Here is a 19,180-nt window from a genome sequence, read left to right as displayed (position 1 = left end):
GTACAGGCAGAATATTGTAAATTAACTCCGAAATGATTGTCGCCGATGCCCCCGTATCGACCAGGATGCGTACCTCTACCCCGTCAATGTGTCCGACCACGGCCGACGACCCGGACGACGCGGCTACCACGCGATGGGCCAACACGGACCACTGTTTGGGCTCGATTTGAGTCCCCGCAGTGATCCGCGTTGGCCCGTCGCAACGCAACATCGGCCCCCCGTTCGTTGTGGTGCGAGAGTGTGCAACGGGTGGGTGCTTTGGCCAAACATGTGTGGTGCCGCGACTCGCCGGATCATGTTGCTGGAGCTTGGGAGGAGGAGGCCCGGCGTCCCGTCGAGGCGTCGTCCCGCGCTGTCGAGGCGAGCGGCACCCCGAGGCGACGTGGCCCCGAACGCCGCAGTTGAAACACCGCGGGAGCCCCGGTGGAGACGATGGACGGTCGAAACGGCTTGAGCCGTCCCGGCCCGACCGTGCTCCTTGCGCCTGTTGCCGTCGATGGTCGACGGCGTAGAGCTCCTCCGTCGGAAGGGTGGCTGCAGCCACCGCACGCCCGGCCGATGCCCTGCTGGCTTTCCGCCGCAGGGACAGAAGGTTGGCGTGAAGGAGGCGCGCCGCCTGAAGAGAGGTCATCTCGGCGTCCTCCTGTGCGACGACAGCGATGTCCAGGTCGTCTGCCAGGAGGAGGATTTTCTCCGTGACCATCGCGTCCACGCCGTCGTCGTCCATACGGGGAAAAGCCGTCTTGGCCAGCGCCAGGAGGCTCGTCCTGTATGCCAGGGGCGACTCTTTTTCACCCCGCTTGCGGTCGTAGAACTGCTGTCTGCATTCTGCTGATGGTCCATAGACCCCAGCCAGCAGTTGTAGCGCCCTCGGCAGAGTAGAACGCTTCTCTCTTGGCGCCGATGTGAGGGCGGCGAGCGCGTCGGCGTCGAGGAGCGCCGGCAGCGCGCAGAGGGCTTCGTCGTCCGACCACCTTGCCATTTCTTGGTGGGCGATGAAGCGTCGCTGGAAGCCGCCCCAGTCGCCCTCCGCGCCAACAAATTCCTTCAGCGGAGGCAGCCGTTGTTGCAGCGCAGCGTTCGCCTTGGAAGTCTGCAGGCTGCTATCCCCAGGACTCGGCTGTGCGTCGGCGCGAATGGCAGATGGAATCGCCTGTCGCAGCCGTGATGACGCTCCCGCCGCTGGCGATGATGCGGCTGCCCCAGCGAGAGCGGTGTCGGACCCAAGGTTGAGCCCGGCCACGCCCTCTGCAGCTGCCGTGGCGATGGCGGGAAATTCAAAGTTGGAGTCTTCCGAAATGGCGGGAAGGCGCTCTGGTCGTCGACTCCCCTCGCCCCGTGGTGGACCACCAGCCCCCAGCCGCGTGATGTTTTCCAGCGTGGCGGCAGCGGCATACAGTAGCTCCGCCAGCCTCTCGTGAGCCAGCCGTAGCGCGTCTGGCTGCGGCCCCTCTTCATGCCGATGCCCCGGCAGGAACGCGTCAGGCCCTGGCTGCACCATGTCTTGGTGAGCCGTCTCGGGCTCAACGAATTCAGCAGTGTCCTCGTCCGGTACTCTGGCTCGAGCTGTCTGACGTGTTTCCATGTCCGTAATTCTTCTGACACCAGATGAAGTACCGGTAAATACGCTGGACACCCAGGTTGAGGCACACGTATCTTTATTACAAGTTGTCGGTACAGGACAGCACTAGAGGGGGTAGCGGCCCCCTCACCCGGATAACTGGGGATACACTCTAGCTAATCCTGACCTACCCCCAAGTCCTCCACTAACGGGCTAGGGGAGGCTAACTGGCCCGACACTGGTGAGTCGGGCTACGGTCTCCGGAGTCCCAGGGTACTGACCCTGGTTCACGGAACCACGCCTCTGGCTCGATCCTCCGCAGCCCTTACAAGGGCGGCGTCGAGGGGAGTCCAGGGCTTCTAACTAGAAGATCTTCCTTCTTCCTCCTTCGTTCCCAGACTGAGCCACGAGCTCTCTCTGTCCTCCCCCTTTATACCCCCCCATCAGGATCACAACCCCCCAGGCTGCCTGATGCGGACGTCGCTGCGGGCACCCCCCCCGTGTACTCCCGGAGCTCCGCCCACTGTGTTTATTCCCCGTTGGATCCTATGCACCTACAGCCCTCCCGTAACAACCCTACATATGGGTAGCAGTGTCGAATGTATGGGTGGTAGTGCTGATTGTATGGGCAGTGCCGAGTCTAGGGAGCAGTGCTGAGTCTATGGGTGGCAGTGCTCAGTCTATGGGTGGCAGTGTTCGGTCTATGGGTATCAGTCCTGAGTCTATGGGTAGCAGTGCTCAGTTTCTGGGTGGCAGTGCTGAGTCTATGGTGCAGTGTTGAGTCTATGGGTAGCAGTGTTGAATGTATGGGTGGTAGTGCTGAGTCTATGGGTGGCAGTGCTCAGTCTATGGGTGGCAGTGCTGATTGTATGGGCAGTGCCGAGTCTATGGAGCAGTGCTGAGTCTATGGGTGGCAGTGCTCAGTCTATGGGTGGCAGTGTTCAGTCTATGGGTATCAGTCCTGAGTCTATGGGTAGCAGTGCTCAGTTTCTGGGTGGCAGTGCTGATACTATGGGCAGTGCTGAGTCTATGGTGCAGTTTTGAGTCTATGGTTGGCAGTGCTGAGTCTATGGGTGGCAGTGCTGAGTCTATGGTGCAGTGTTGAGTCTATGGGTAGCAGTGTTGAATGTATGGGTGGTAGTGCTGAGTTTATGGGTGGCAGTGCTCAGTCTATGGGTGGTAGCGCTGATTGTACTGGCAGTGCGAAGTCTATGGTGCAGTGCTGAGTCTATGGGTGGCAGTGCTGATTGTATGGGCAGTGCCGAGTCTATGGAGCAGTGCTGAGTCTATGGGTGGCAGTGCTCAGTCTATGGGTGGCAGTGTTCAGTCTATGGGTATCAGTCCTGAGTCTATGGGTAGCAGTGCTCAGTTTCTGGGTGGCAGTGCTGATACTATGGGCAGTGCTGAGTCTATGGGTGGCAGTGCTGATTGTATGGGCAGTGCCGAGTCTATGGAGCAGTGCTGAGTCTATGGGTGGCAGTGCTCATTCTATGGGTGGCAGTGTTCAGTCTATGGGTATCAGTCCTGAGTCTATGGGTAGCAGTGCTCAGTTTCTGGGTGGCAGTGCTGATACTATGGGCAGTGCTGAGTCTATGGTGCAGTTTTGAGTCTATGGTTGGCAGTGCTGAGTCTATGGGTGGCAGTGCTCAGTCTATGGGTGGCAGCGCTGATTGTACTGGCAGTGCGACGTCTATGGTGCAGTGCTGAGTCTATGGGTGGCAGTGCTGATTGTATGGGCAGTGCCGAGTCTATGGAGCAGTGCTGAGTCTATGGGTGACAGTGCTCAGTCTATGGGTGGCAGTGTTCAGTCTATGGGTATCAGTCCTGAGTCTATGGGTAGCAGTGCTCAGTTTCTGGGTGGCAGTGCTGATACTATGGGCAGTGCTGAGTCTATGGGTGGCAGTGCTGATTGTATGGGCAGTGCCGAGTCTATGGAGCAGTGCTGAGTCTATGGGTGGCAGTGCTCAGTCTATGGGTGGCAGTGTTCAGTCTATGGGTATCAGTCCTGAGTCTATGGGTAGCAGTGCTCAGTTTCTGGGTGGCAGTGCTGATACTATGGGCAGTGCTGAATATATGGTGCAGTTTTGAGTCTATGGTTGGCAGTGATGAGTCTACGGGTGGCAGTGCTCAGTTTATGGGTGGTAGTGCTGAGTTTATGGGTAGCAGTGTTGAGTTCATGGGTGGCAGTGCTTGGTCTATGGGTGGCAGTGCTGACCGTATGGGTGGCAGTGCTGAGTCTATGGGTAGCTATGGTGCAGTGCTGAGGATGTGATGTGTCAACCTCACTCCCCGATGCTGCCACTTACCGAGGGTTTGCAGCGCAAAGAAAACTCAGAGAGATACTCACCAGCAGCAGCGGCAGTGGTGTCATCTTCCCATTGGACGTCCACTCCGCACGACATCTCACAGCCAAGATGTCCCATGGCTTCTCGCTTGATGAGCGGAGATCCTTCTTCAGGCAAAGGAGCCTTGGACATCCTGAGCTGAGAGACACAGGGAACCACATACTCACTAATGTAAGGCCCCACTGAGCGACTTAGCTATCACAAATGATAGCTCAAAGAAGTGACTATTATCATCATTAAGTAGTTAACCATACTAAAACTAAACTATTTTCTGTTTTATCAGGTAAGGCCCCACTGAGCTGTGTAGCTTTTTTGCAGAAGCGACCCTGGCTATCACAAACGATAGCTTAACCAAGTGGGCTTATCACCATTATGTGGAAATGTATAGCTGCAGCCAAATACTCTAAAGGTGTGGTGATGTTGATAATAAATGTTCGAGGGAAAAAAACGGAGGACCCGGAGAAAATTCCACATGACCACCACGGGGAGAGAGAGAGATACGCAAACTCCAAATATACAGTAGGTGTCTGGGTCCGGATCGAACCCACTCCTGTATACCAGGCGAGATGATGATATCAGCCACTTTGTTGAGCTGCTATCATTGTGATGACCAGGTCGATTCTGAAAAAAATCTGGTAAAATAAAAATAGTTTAATAGTTTTAATCTTGATAAATCCGACTTTTATAATGAATTCTTTATTTATATTTAGTGACTTGCTTTCCAATTTCTCTATTGCACTTCTATCCTGTTTTGTGTATTGTGTGTATAGTGTGTTCATTCATTCGTTCATTTCTCAGTCCACTTGTCCTGGTCAGGGTCGCGTCAGCAGCATATTGAGGAGGGTGGTCCAGACCTCCCTTTTCCTGGTGACAGACTCTAGCTCTTCCTGGGGAATTCCCAGACGTTCCAAGGCCAGCTGAGTGACATAGTCCCACCAGCATGGCATGGGCTGGCCCCAAGGTCTCCGCCCAGTGGGACGTACTGCCGCCGGTAGAGTGCCGGGGGAAGTCTACCTTACAAGGTGCCCGAACTACCCCAATTGGATCCTCTTGATCCGGAGGAGCAGCTGCTCAACTCCTGAGGCTCTCCCGGATTACAGAGAGTGAGCCCAGCAACCTGCTAAGGAACCTCATTTCGGCCCCTTGTACCTGCAATCTCATCCTTTCGGTCAGTACCCATAGCTCATGATCATAGGTGAGGGTAGGAATGCAGATCAACCTGTAAACCGCAAGCTTTATTGGAGAACTCAGCTCCCGCTTCACTAACATGGAATGGTACAGCGCCCGCAACACTGCACATGCCGCCCTCTTGGAAAGACAGTACCTCTCAATCGAGTCAGGAGACCTTTTTCCGAGCATAGCTCAGATAGTCTCCTTCTTCAACTTGACTGCTTCCCTCACTACTGGTGTACACCAGCAGGGCCTAGAGTTGCCGCCAAGACAGGCACGAACTGCCTTCAGGCCAGTTTCTCGCAGCTGCAACCATAATCGAGGTTCTGAACACCATCCACTCGGACTCAATGTCCACGACTTCCCCATTAGTGCAGGAGAAGTTTTCCCAGAGGTGGGAGTTGAAATTTTCTCCACTGGGTCTTCCGCCAGACGTTCCCAGAAAACCCGCAGTATTTGTTTGGGCCTTCCATGTCTATCTGTTCGGTGCCCCAAGTGCCAGATCCAACTTACCACTAGGTGGTGATCAGTTGACAGCTCTTTCCCTCTCTTCACCTAAGTGTACAAAACATACAGCCTAGTTCTGTTGATACAAGTACACTTATGAGCATCCATGTATTCTAACATGGTATTTGTTATTGATATTCCGTGACGAACGCATAATTCCAATAACATCTCACCATTCTCCGGCACTCTGTCGAGCACTGCTACCACCGTTTCCAAGAAGGCTGAATACTCTGAACTCTTGTTTGGTGCAAAAGCACAGACAACAGTCAGAGTTTTCCCTTCTGAGACCCAAAGTCTTATTGAGGCAACCCTCTCATCCACTAGGACAAACTACAGCATCCACCCAGGGGCTTGTGAGTATCTCCACACCTGCCCCGGGCCTCTCACCAGGGGTTACTCTGGAATAGAAGACCACCCCCGATCGAGAAGTTTGCTTACAATGCCAATGCTGTGTGTGGAGGTGAGACCGACTATATCTAGTTGGTGCCTTTCCACCTCCTCCACTAGTTCTGGCTCCTTCCCCCCCAGTGTCATGATATTCCACATCCCAATAGCGAGTGTCCATTGCCAAGGTCCTTTCCGTCTGAGACCATCCCTCTCCCTGCCATACTGGCATCGCACCCGATGCTCACCCTTCGTCTTGCGGATGGTGCCACCGACAGGACGGCACCACATAGCCATTTCAGGCTGGGCCCGACCGGGTTACGTGGGTCACCTGGCCACCAGGCACTTGCCGGTGAACACTACCCCCAGGCTTGGCTCCAGGGGTGTGTCCCGGTATCCTTTATCCAGGCAAGATGTATAGTGTTTATTGTGTTATAGTATGTATAGTGTATTGTGTGTATAGTGTGTATTGTGCTGCATTGTGTATTTGTGTGGATAGTGTGTCTAATGTATTGTCTTGCACTCTTTATTGTGTGCAGAATACGATAAGCTATAAAGCTCTTTGTCACAAATTGTCTGGGCACGGGGATCAGAACATTTCAACAGCATAGTCACTCACCCCGGTATTCCTCCTCGTCCTCCTCTCTCCTCTTTCACCTGAAGCCACGTCTGCCTCCGAGGGTTACGCTCCAAGCGACCACTCAATAACCTTCACGGTCAGATAAGGGACCACTCCTCCTGTACAGGGGGGAAAAAAATCAAGACACGTGAATGTCAAATCTTATAATTTTATTTTTATTATTATACAAAAATGCAGCATTAGTTTGTTATTACTGGAGAAATCAATCCGATGACCTGCACAGCTCTTTGTCTACAGATGTACAGTAAGGAGGGCACAGGGTCTGAACATTAAAACAATACAATGCAGGGACTCCTCTACTTACGAACAGTCGACTTACGAACTTTCAGAGATACGAACAAACCTGTCTGTATGTCTAGTTACCTGTTTGGTACGAGAGTCATATAAGTTCAACTGCCAGGAAATAGATGGCGCTGGTGGCATCTACATCTACAAGAGATTATACAACTTTTAAAGGCATTCCCCGTGTTTAGTGTACACACCGTACAACATGATTGGAATCGACAGGCGTAAAGTTGGACTTACAAACAAAGCGACTTACAAACAGACCTCTGGAACCTTCACGCTCTGCAGATGTAGATGCCACCACCGCCATCTATTGCGCGGCGATTGAATTTACGACTCTCCGAACAGGCAACTGAACATATGAACAGGGTTTGTTCGTATCTCTGAAAATTCCGAAGTCGAATGTTCATAAGTAGAGGAGTCTCTGTACTCTGTTAGAGTCTTCCTCTCTTTCCCAGTTCCTTCCATTCTTTTCCAAACAAAAACACCACCACTACAGTTTAACACGCAGGAGTAGTAGCAGTAGGGCTTTCGTGACTAATATTATCCATAATAAAGGTGCTTGGGTCAGATCGCGTGAATATAAATGTGTCATTAACCCGCCACCACCCTGAGACACAGCCAGTCAGTAAGGGGGTTGTCACATAAACAAAACGTGCTAATGAGTTACTAGTACAGCACACTAACCGATAGTTGTGTGTTAAAGAGTAACCCACTACAATATTTACAATTCCAGTAGCAGTGACGTTTCGGCAGTAATTACAACAACAGCAACAAGCATCATCAGATGACAGCCACATAGTTGTGGGGAAATCCTCCTGTTTCGGTCTTAAATAAAGAGGGTTAACACGTAGGTTTTCGCGACCAATATTATTAATAATAAAGGTTTTTGGGTTAGATCGTGTAAGTATAAATGTGTCGAAACCCTCCACCACCCGATGCAGCCAATCAGTAAGGGATTTGTCACGTAAACAAAATGCCAAATAGTTACTAATTCAGCCCACCGGTGTGTTGAAGAGTGAATCCACAACAATCTGAGTACGACCTTTTCGCTGGTAATTACATCCAGCATCATCGGGCGATTTGCCAGAATAGTGAAGCCATCCACCTGTTTCCGGTCTTACATAGAGCAGGGTGACGTCATCACTGAACCCAATCAGGTGTAGAGATCAGAGGCAGAGGAGGGGGGGGGGTATTGTAATTATATACTAGATTAGTAATCAGTGAATTACTGTATGTTTTCTTATAAGGAATTGTAATTGTAATACGTATTACTTATTATTTGGGTCTTTCGGTAAAGACACGTAGCTTTACCGAAAGACCCACAGAATATGAATTCCTGCAGTCATGAAAGCTTTAAGTCACGTATTACTTAATAATACGCTTCCAGGCTGAACTAAGCCTGTAGCTGTCAGAGCGGTTAAAATTATTTGTATTTCTCTCAATTTCAATGGATTATCTAATTAGTCTTGGCCAGTCATAATTAATTTTAATTTCAATGTTATCAAAATCAATAGAGTGTCCTTGTTGGCAAGCATGTTCTGCAACTGCCGACAGTTGTGTTTGAGAGTATTTAATATTTCTTTGGTGTTCTTTTTTTGAGTCTTACACGAATGTTACCGCGTAAGAAATTAATCTGATACACAGTCTGTTGACAACTTAGGTAATTCATCTTTAGTACAAGATACTAGTTTTTAAATTTTGTGTACCATACCAAATCTTACTTTAATGTTTTGCTTTTGCAAAAGACGAGCTATTTTGTAAGTTACTTCTGAAATATATGGTATTTTAATTGTTTTAATAATCTGATTTGTTTCAGCAGTATTGCTGTTCGATCTTGGTTTGGCATTCAATGCTCTGTTAATTTGAGCATTATTGTAGCCATTCAGTCGTAGTGATTCTTTAACATGTTTAATCTCTCTCCCTAGACTTTCACCATCTGACACTGTTTTAGCCCGATGTATGAGCATCTTGATGAGAGAGGATTTCTGTTTGGGGTGATGATGCGAATATGCATTCAGATAGGCATCAGTGTGCGTTCTCTTTCGGTAAACGCTGTGTTATATTTTACCATTTAGGCCAGGTCCAAGCAAAATATCTAGGAAAGGGAGTGTGTTATTCACCTCCATTTCCATGGTGAACTGGATGGCTGGGTATTGTTTGTTGAGATGATTTCTAAATTCATTAAGTCTATCTTTACCATGTGGCCAGACAACCAAAGTGTCATCAACATATCTAAACCAAAAAGATGGTTTTAATATACTTGAAGCGAGTGCTCTTGCTTCAAAGTTTCCCATGTACAGATTAGCTATACCATGAGATAAAGGAGATCCCATTGCTGCTCCTTCCTTTTGTTAAAGAAATCACCTCACCATAAGAAAATAAGTGTTATTTAGACAATGGTCTGCTAGTTTTGGAATATATTTTGGTAAACCTGTCTTATTCACTAGTGTATCAAGTAATTTAAGTGACTCGTTAACTGGAACCTTAGTGAATAGAGAAATTACATGAAAACGCACCAGAATATCATTAGGGTTATGTTTAATATATTTTAATCACATTCACAAGATGTTCTGAATTTCTTATGAATGAAGATGTCCTACCGATGTAGAGCTGTATTTGTTTAGTTACATATTTTGCTACGGAGAGAGAGACAGCTGTGACGACGACGATGATTGTGCGACGCGTCAAATTAATGCCGATCGACACTGCCGACTCCGACACACCACCCTCCCAGCGAGAGTTCTGTGGCGAGAAGGAAGAAAAATGCAGAGACACCACTCACCGGTAGCACCAGTAGCAGCAGCTGCAGCAGTAGCAATGGTAGCAGCGGCGGCGATGTCTTCCCATCGCACGTTGGCTCTGCGTGGCATTTCGCGTGCTCAGGGATCTTCTCTGCAGCTTCTCGCCTGACGGGGGGGGCGGGGGCAACTTCCGCAATCCAAAAAGGGAGAGCCTCGGCAGACAACCTAAGCATGCGGATGTGAGGAGACGTGGTCACAAACGGGCATGCACCTGGAGAATGTACGCACGTATGTGTGTATTGCACTTATTTTGCACCGCCGTACGTAGCCGACTGTAGCTAATCAGAGGTGTGGGATGGTGACCCCAAAAAAACCTTTATCACAAATAACATTGGCCGCGAAAAGGTTCCGTGTGAAAACCGAGAACGCTACTGATGTTGAATGTGATCTGTAACCTTTGATCACCTGCCGCGTAGTAGTTAGTAGTAGTCGTATCGATCGTTGAATGTTAATGCTGTGTGTGGTTCTTATCTTGGTGTGGTCTGGGACTGTGTTTGTGGTTATTGTCTTTGCGGCCTTTCCCAATCTTGATAAATCAGATAAAATAATTAATTAAAGTAGTCGACTCTCGGTTATCCGTGTGCGGTTATCCGATTTTGGAATTAACCGCGGCACCTGAGATTTTTATGTAAATTAATAACTCGTGGAATTTCCCTTAAGCCCAAATTAATAATCGAAAAACAGTTCTAAGTTGTTATTCTTGAAAATCTTTAATAACAAGTCACACGGTGCTTAAACCAAACAAATATGTTGCTCCGGTTGAATCCGAAATCCACTTGATCGCCTCTACAGTACAGTAGTTGCAATATATTTACAAAAGTGGGCGGAGTTTGATTGATGTTGATTGGCTGTGGTTCTGCTATCATCCACTTATTGGGCAGAGTCTTCTGCTGGATAGGAGCCAGGAAAGTGTTAATTATCACTGAGCACGCGCATCATCGATCAGTCGATCGTTAGTATTCATTCTCAATCGAAAGAATAACAATCGAAATTGTCAGTTGTGCTTCATTTTGAGCAATTTATCATTTATTTTGTGAGTTTACATTTTTACTAATCTGCGCGATGGCGTAGAAACGTAAACATTATTTGTACCTATATTAATGGTTTTTGGCAAAATGAGCTTTACTATTTTTTCCTGATTCAGAATGAAGAGAAGTCTAACCCCCTGTAAACTAAGTGAACTATCAATCTAATTCGGTAGGCCGCAATTATTGGTGCTAGAAAAACTCGGGTTAAGAAAATATACAATGTCAGAAGATGGATAAAGACATTGAAAGCATCATTCATCACAAATGCTGTTGTTTTTTGTTGTTCTTATTTTAATTATGAACAGCAACTCACACGTTATGTATCTCAGCTTACACAGATTTATATCGCACCTTCTTCTATGTCAAACTATCATGGAAATGTATGGTAGCCAAATAATCTAAATGCGTGATGTTGATTCTACACTCAAAGAAACTCATATAGAACAAGCGAGACCCATACTCATATCGAACTATAGAGACCTACAGAAACCCACAGAGGCCCATAGAGACTCATGCTCATCGAAACCCACAGTAAAACTAAACTATTATTTTACCAGGTAAGGCCTCACTGAGCTGTGTAGCTCTTTGTCAGAAGCGAGCTGGCCATCACAAATGATAGTACAACGAAGTGGCTTATCTGGTGCAAATGTATAGCAGCCAAATTCTCAAAATGCATGAAGTCGATCCTACACTCATAAACTCATATAGAACAATAGAGACCCATGCTCATATAGAACCAGAGACCCACAGATGCCCACAGAAACCCACAGAGACCCATAGAGACTCATACTCATTGAGACCCATACTAAAACTAAACTATTATTTTACCACGTAAGGCCCCACTGAACTGTGTAGCTCTTTTTCAGAAGCGACCTGACCATCAGAAATGACAGCTCAACGAAGTGAGCTGATATCATCATCACGTGAAAATGTATAGTGGCAGCCAAATACTTTAAACGCGTGGTGATGTTTATTCAAAATTTTGGGAGGAGAAAAACCGGAGGATCTGGAGAAAAATCCACGCAACCACAGCGGGAGAAAGACACGCAAACTCCAAATATACAGCAAGTGTCATCAGGGTCGAGATCGAACCCATGACATCCTGCATACCAGGCGAAGTAGTTAACATCTCCTAGCCACTGTGGCACCCATGTATTTGTGTTGATCCCCTCCGATTAGCACGGTTGTTGAAAGAAGTTCAACATACATACAGAATCAGTATTTATACTGCAACAGGAGAAATTCGATGAAATATGAAGCCCTTTGTTGACATGTCCAGTCGGGGCATGGGATAAGAACGTTGCAACAATAAACAGTACAAAGACACGATAGTAGTGCAAAGTACAAGAAAGGTAAACAAATCACCCAAACACATTCAGATAAAACTAAACCATCCTCATCCGACATAGGCAAAGCCCACTGAAGTATTAACTTAGTTTTCAGACGCAACCTGGCCACAAATGATAGCTCAACAAAGTGGGCCCATTCTTTTTACATTTATAGCACCAAAATACGAACATGCAAACTCCAAATATACATGCGTCAAGGTATGAATTGAACCCCCGACCTCCTGCATACCGGGGGAGGAAGAAAACATCTCACCACACCACACTACACACGTACAAACGTATTTAGCACGTGTGTACCTGTCAACCCATACGGTTTACCCGTATTCTTGTACAGAGAATTTTAGTTTACAGGTCCATACAGCCGTTTTAATTATGGGCAGTTTTTTTTATATTTGTTTGTGTTTCTCCCTTGTGATGCCACTTTGTAGGATGAACGTTGAGATTTATAAGGGGCACGGGGTGACCAATAAGGTCTGAATTGGTCTGTAATAAGGTAGGCACTGATAAGGGATTGACAGGTGTGCGTACGTAGCTAATCGTGGCAATAGGTGCGGGTGGGGGGGGGACAAATTGATCACAAGCGGTTCACATTAGATCAACGTACCAGGTCAGCAACAAGAGAGTCAACAACAAAAACAGTTCTAAAGGTCATTCCGCGATGGGTAAGCGAGGAGCAGAACAGGTCAATTGTGGTAACGTGCGTTTAAAAGGATTTCCACGTGATGATGAGCCCATTCATTGAGCTGCTATCATTTGTGATGGCCAGGTCGTTTCTGACAAAATAAGCTACGCAGCTCAGTGAGGCCCTTACCTGGGAAAATAATAGTTTAGTTTTAGTATGGGTCTCTCTGGTTCTATACGAGTCCCTATGAGTGTAGAATCAACGTCACGCACTTAGAGTGTTTGGCTGCTGCTATAGATTTTCACGTGATGATCAGCCCACTTCATTGAGATATCATTTTTGATGGCCAGGTCGCTTCTGAAAAAAAGGTAATAGCTCAATGGGCCTTACCTGGTACAATAAAAAGTTTCGTATTGGTCTCTAGATGAGAATGAGTTTCCATGGGTTTCTGTGGTTCTATTTGAGTCTGGGTCTCTGTTGCTCTATAGGAGTCTCTGAGTGTAGAATCAACGTCACACGTTAAAGAGTATTTGGCTGCCATACATTTCCACATAAGCCACTTCGTTGAGCTATCATTTGTTATGGCGAGGTCGCTTCTGAAAAATCAGCTAATAGCTCAGTGGCCCTTACCTGGTAAGATAAAAATATTTTAGTTTCATTTGTATATTGTTTTAAGTGATTTTTTTTTTACCTTTCCTATACTTTGCACTCCTATCGTGTTTGTGAGTATTGTTTATTGTTGTAACGTTCTGACCCCCGTGCCCCCTTACTTGACATATGTGAGCAAACAACTTCATAGCTATTCGGATTACCTCTTCCTGCAGTACAAATGCAAGATTGTGATTCTTTAAATTCTGACATCTCTTGGCATTTCCAATCTGCCATTCTCTGACCTCACTTAAACTGACTTATTTAAAAAAACAATCACTGGAGTTTGAGTGCGAAAAATGTTAATCTTACACAATAATTGCGGTTATTATGAAATATAAAAAAAATCTGTTAATTGTGTGGAATATTTGGATGATGTCTACCGGTCCGAATTGCTCTTGAACAAAAAAAGAATCGTCTTAGCTCAGCGGAGCTTTGCTCGAGAAATAGAACGAGTTGGGTTGCAGATGTCTGTCCGTAAGTCGATTTGCTCGTAATTCCCAGCAGGAGGAGCAGCAGCAGCAGGAGGAGCAGCAGCAGCAGGAGGAGCAGCAGCAGCAGGAGGAGCAGCAGCAGCAGGAGGAGCAGCAGCAGCAGGAGGAGCAGCAGCAGCAGGAGGAGCAGCAGCAGCAGGAGGAGCAGCAGCAGCAGGAGGAGCAGCAGCAGCAGGAGGAGCAGCAGCAGCAGGAGGAGCAGCAGCAGCAGGAGGAGCAGCAGCAGCAGGAGGAGCAGCAGCAGCAGGAGGAGCAGCAGCAGCAGGAGGAGCAGCAGCAGCAGGAGGAGCAGCAGCAGCAGGAGGAGCAGCAGCAGCAGGAGGAGCAGCAGCAGCAGGAGGAGCAGCAGCAGCAGGAGGAGCAGCAGCAGCAGGAGGAGCAGCAGCAGCAGGAGGAGCAGCAGCAGCAGGAGGAGCAGCAGCAGCAGGAGGAGCGTGGAGCCACCCACCGGGTTTCGTCCTCCGCTCGGTTTCCCCGCAGCAGCAGCCCCGAGTGGCGAACCCGAAGCGATTGGTAAACACAAGGACGTGACGAGTGGTGGACGTGATGACGTATGTGGTAGACGTGATGACGTGCTGCGGGTAGACGTGACGAGCGGTGGACGTGATGACGTGATAGACGTAATGAGCGGACGTGTTAACGAGTGGTGTTAGACGTAATGACGTTGGATGTGATGACGTGTGTAGTTGGTGGGAGGAGTTAAGTCTGTGAGTGAACGATGATACCCAGCAAGAGGGCGACACGATGGAAGCTAAGTTGGTGCACTTGGGAGACGAAATGCGGAACCTCCAATTAGCACAGCACATCCATCTACGATACACTACATTATACACTACTATATACACTACATTATACACGACTATGCACTACATTATGCACTACTATATACTACACTATACACTACTATATACTACACTATACACTACATTATACACAACTATAAACTACACTCTTCTTGGTTCTTTCGGTAAAGTCACGTAGAAGGGAAGTAATAAAATAATAAAAATAAAACATAATAAAATAATTCTCACGACGTTTCGGCCACAACGCAAGCAGCCGTTCTCAGATGAAGAATGAAACACCACCAAGCTTGGAGCGTATATTTAAGCTGGGTTGGAGGGGGGAAGAAGAGCGCCTTGACAAAATAATTTGCATATCAAGAGGAATTTAGCATATTTATGGGAAATGCGTAGGAGGTGGGCGGAGGTTTCAAAGTCATATTATGCCCGTGCATTATGCAGGATTAGCAGCATCAAAGGGAGGGGATGGGGGTAGCATTAACAAAGGGAAGGAATGTTAATAGTATGTAGCTACAGTTACTAAACAACCACGTAAAAAACTAAAGTATAAACTACATAGTATCATCAGTATACTAAATATACTCTCCAATAAGCTGAGCTACTAACAGTAAGTAATACATTACAATTCTATGTCGCAAAAAATATAATATGCTTCCAGCTAAACTTTTTTCTCTTACATCACACGGGTCTACCCCGTACTATATACTACCATAGACAAACCCAATATTAAATTATATACTGTATTACTATACACCACTCTATACCTTCGTCTATAATATTACCATAAGTATTATTCTACCCACCCTACTGTATACCACACTGCTGTATATTCACTATACAATTACGATACTGTATATTACCTTATACATTGTATTAAACATTACAATTTTATACTATTTATACAATCTGCTATACACTATTCCATTGACCGTTGCGTGAAAGATAATCGAGTCTCTCACCTTTCTGAAGAGATACCGCGACTCTAAGGTAATACCAATCGCATTTACACTAACCTCTGCTGCTGTAACTTCTTCTAATGCTAAACGAATTCTGTCTAGAACTAGCTTAGCTCTTATCTCAGAGAAAATCAGACTTACGCGCACCGAACTAGATCAGTTAGACAAGACACTCTACAAATCACACTTATCTTTGACTGCAACAATGTCCACATCGGATTGGGAACATGTAGACAATATGACTGCCTCTTCAGCTGCCGCTATGTCGACCAAATGTAAGGACAACTTGATTTCCAAATTCAACCGCCTCTCAAATAAGAGACCGGACCCACACACTGAAAAGCTAGACGTTAACAAAGTCGTAATTAATCGCAGTAACGGTTCTATTTCTGATGGTCTGAAATCCGTTTTAGCTAAAGGACTAAACTTTGCAGTCACACCTTGACACATACCAGTTAATGATATCATTGCCCGAGTAGATGTGGCTCTCAAGGGCCTGGGTCACATCGCTGCAGACGTAGCAAGATCTGAAATCGCTGCAACCCTCAAAAACGCTAAGATGCCAGCTAGTAACATCAGCAAAGATGAGCGTTTTGAATTAGCTCAATTAAAAAAGAGGGATGACATTGTCATCCTCTACAAAGGCAATGCCACTATCATCATGGACAAAATAGAATACAACAACAAAATTCAAGAACTACTCAACGATGGCAGCTATACAAAAATAAAAAGAGACCCCACCAATAGCCTCGTCATTAAAACCAACAAAATCATTTCTGATTCAACCGCATTAATTGATCAAACCAAACAGTTCTCGTTGAAACCTTCTGCAGCCAGGCCACCAAGATTATATGGCCTTCCAAAGATACATAAAGAAGATACACCTCTTCGTCCCATTGTCTCTACTATCAACTCCCCCACCTACAAACTGGCTCGTTTTTTGTCTGAAATCCTGCGGCCTTTCACTGGAAAAACCACCTCTACGGTACTAAACTCTACTGGCCTGGTATCGACAATTAAGGGAATTTCCATGTCCCCAGACGACCTGCTTGTCAGTTTTGATGTGGTTTCCTTATTCACCAAAGTTCCTGTACCTAACACCATCGCAATCATTGAAGACTTGGTTCATCAAGGACTGCATACTGGGGTACCCCCCCTGGGGAGACAATGCTTAACCAATACATACTTCACCTGGAATGGAACTTTCTACAAACAAATTGAGGGCACCCCAATGGGCTCCCCCCTATCTCTGGTTGTAACCAACGTTTTCATGGAGAAATTTGAGACTGACGCCATCCAGACTGTCACTCTACGCCCGACCTTATGGAAGAGGTACGTAGATGACACTTTTGTCATCTGGCCACATGGCCGTCCTGCTCTAAACCAATTCCTCGACCACATCAATTCCATTCACCCAGCCATCAGATTCACCATGGAAGTCGAAAAAGATGGCAAGCTACCCTTTTTGGATGTCCTAATTAAAAGGAGACCTGATGGTTCAATGAGCCATTCTGTCTACAGGAAAGCCACCCATACGGATGCTTACCTAAAACCGGATTCCTACCACCATCCATCTCAGAAGAACTCCCTCATCAAGACTCTATACCATAGAGCCCAATGCATCTCCGACCAGGAACACATTGCCAGTGAACTCAAACACGTACGCCAAGCTCTTAAGGCTAATGGTTACTCCGACTACACAATCCGCAAAGCCATCACTCCATCAAGAAGGATTCTGTTGAGGAGCCTTTCAAAACCATCACCTTACCCTACATTGCTGGGGTCACAAAAAATATCTCCAAAATCCTGATTAAACACAAGATCCAGGTCCGATTCAACACAGTACATAAAATCCGTGATCTGGTCCCGTCTGTAAAAGATGTGGTTCCAGACATACAGTACCCTGGCATCTACAAACTAAGTTGCCTCTGTAGTAGCATACGTGAACATAAAGCAGACTTGAAACACGGTAGGACAAACACCTCAGCCGTGGCAGATCAGTGGGCTCACATGATATTGACTTCTCCAAGACAGAGGTTATCTGCAAGCCATCTGGCTACCATGAGAGATTCGTTCATGAGGCGACCCACATATACAAACACAGAGACAATTTCACCCGAGAAGATGTATTCTGGCTCAGCAATCATTGGAAGGACATAATAAACCATTTCGGATCTTAACTGATTGTGTTCACGTTTACGGTGCCTTTCAGACCGCAGTCCACTCACTGCCATTGACTATATATCTTGTATTCTCCACAGGGAATGGATTCTTTGCTCCGCTGCAAGTTTCCTACCACCACTCTCCCATTGACATTTCGTTGCTTCATCTTAGTATCTTTCACGCGACGGTCAATGGTATAGTGTATAGCAGATTGTATAAATAGTATAAAATTGTAATGTTTAATACAATGTATAAGGTAATATACAGTATCGTAATTGTATAGTGAATATACAGCAGTTTGGTATACAGTAGGGTGGGTAGAATAATACGTAGGGTAATATTATAGACGAAGGTATAGAGTGGTGTATAGTAATACAGTATATAATTTAATGTTGGGTTTGTGTATGGTAGTATATAGTATGGGGTAGACCCGTGTGATGTAAGAGAAAAAAGTTTAGCTGGAAGCATATTATATTTTTTGCGACATAGAATTGTAATGTATTACTTACTGTTAGTAGCTCAGCTTATTGGAGAGTATATTTAGTATACTGATGATACTATGTAGTTTATACTTTAGTTTTTTACGTGGTTGTTTAGTAACTGTAGCTACATACTATTAACATTCCTTCCCTTTGTTAATGCTACCCCCACCCCCTCCCTTTGATGCTGCTAATCCTGCATAATGCACGGGCATAATATGACGTTGAAACCCCCCGCCCACCTCCTACGCATTTCCCATAAATATGCTAAATTCCTCTTGATATGAAAATTATTTTGTCAAGGCGCTCTTCTTCCTCCCTCCAACCCAGCTTAAATATACGCTCCAAGCTTGGTGGTGTTTCATTCTTCACCTGAGGACGGCTGCTTGCGTTGTGGCCGAAACGTTGTGAGAATTATTTATTATGTTTTATTTTTCTTATTTTATTACTTCTCTTCTACGTGACTTTACCGAAAGAACCAAGAAGATGAATCCCTGCAGTCACGAAAGCTTTAAATCAAAATTTATACACTACACTATACACTACTATATACTACACGACTATACACTACATTATACACTACTATATACTACAATATACACTACATTATACACGATTATACACTACATTATACACTACAATATACTACACTATACACTACATTATACACTACTATATACTACACTATACACTACTATATACACTACATTATACACTACTATATACTACACGACTATCCACTACATTATACACTACAATATAATACACAACTATATACTACATACTGTAATACACTACGATATCCATAAGAGTTTTTTTGGGGTTAGATCGCGTTCTTACATTTACATGCTAATTTCTCACATTAACATCACTAGCCCCGCCCACTTTTTTTATTACCCTTGGGCTACACCCATTTCAAACCTTTAAAGCAGTCTGCCTCAGCAG

The 19,180-nt window shown here is 46.0% G+C and overlaps 1 protein-coding gene across 5 annotated transcripts in view; it reads right to left on the bottom strand.

Annotated features, from left to right (window-relative positions):
• The window catches only part of LOC144953113 (uncharacterized), a 35,325-nt gene extending 20,924 nt beyond the window's left edge, over nt 1–14,401 (bottom strand). For 2 of the 5 annotated variants that reach the window (XM_078883648.1, XM_078883651.1), the window contains exons 1-4: nt 14,286–14,399; nt 9,678–9,861; nt 6,587–6,705; nt 3,909–4,044 (exon numbers count right to left, since the gene is read on the bottom strand). In XM_078883648.1, coding sequence (XP_078739774.1) covers nt 3,909–4,038 — 130 coding nt within the window. In that variant the 5' untranslated portion in view covers nt 4,039–4,044; nt 6,587–6,705; nt 9,678–9,861; nt 14,286–14,399. Of the gene's footprint in view, nt 1–3,908; nt 4,045–6,586; nt 6,706–9,677; nt 9,862–14,285 lie in introns of all 5 variants that reach the window. The other 3 variants (XM_078883652.1, XM_078883649.1, XM_078883650.1) reach the window with 3 other exon arrangements.
• Between the last annotated feature and the right edge of the window lie 4,779 nt (nt 14,402–19,180).

This window comes from Lampetra fluviatilis, chromosome 72, assembly GCF_964198595.1.
Source record: "Lampetra fluviatilis chromosome 72, kcLamFluv1.1, whole genome shotgun sequence".
Taxonomy (NCBI): Eukaryota; Metazoa; Chordata; class Hyperoartia; order Petromyzontiformes; family Petromyzontidae; genus Lampetra; species Lampetra fluviatilis.
Note: the sequence above shows the minus strand (reverse complement) of the source record. Positions and strands in the feature narration are given on the sequence as shown.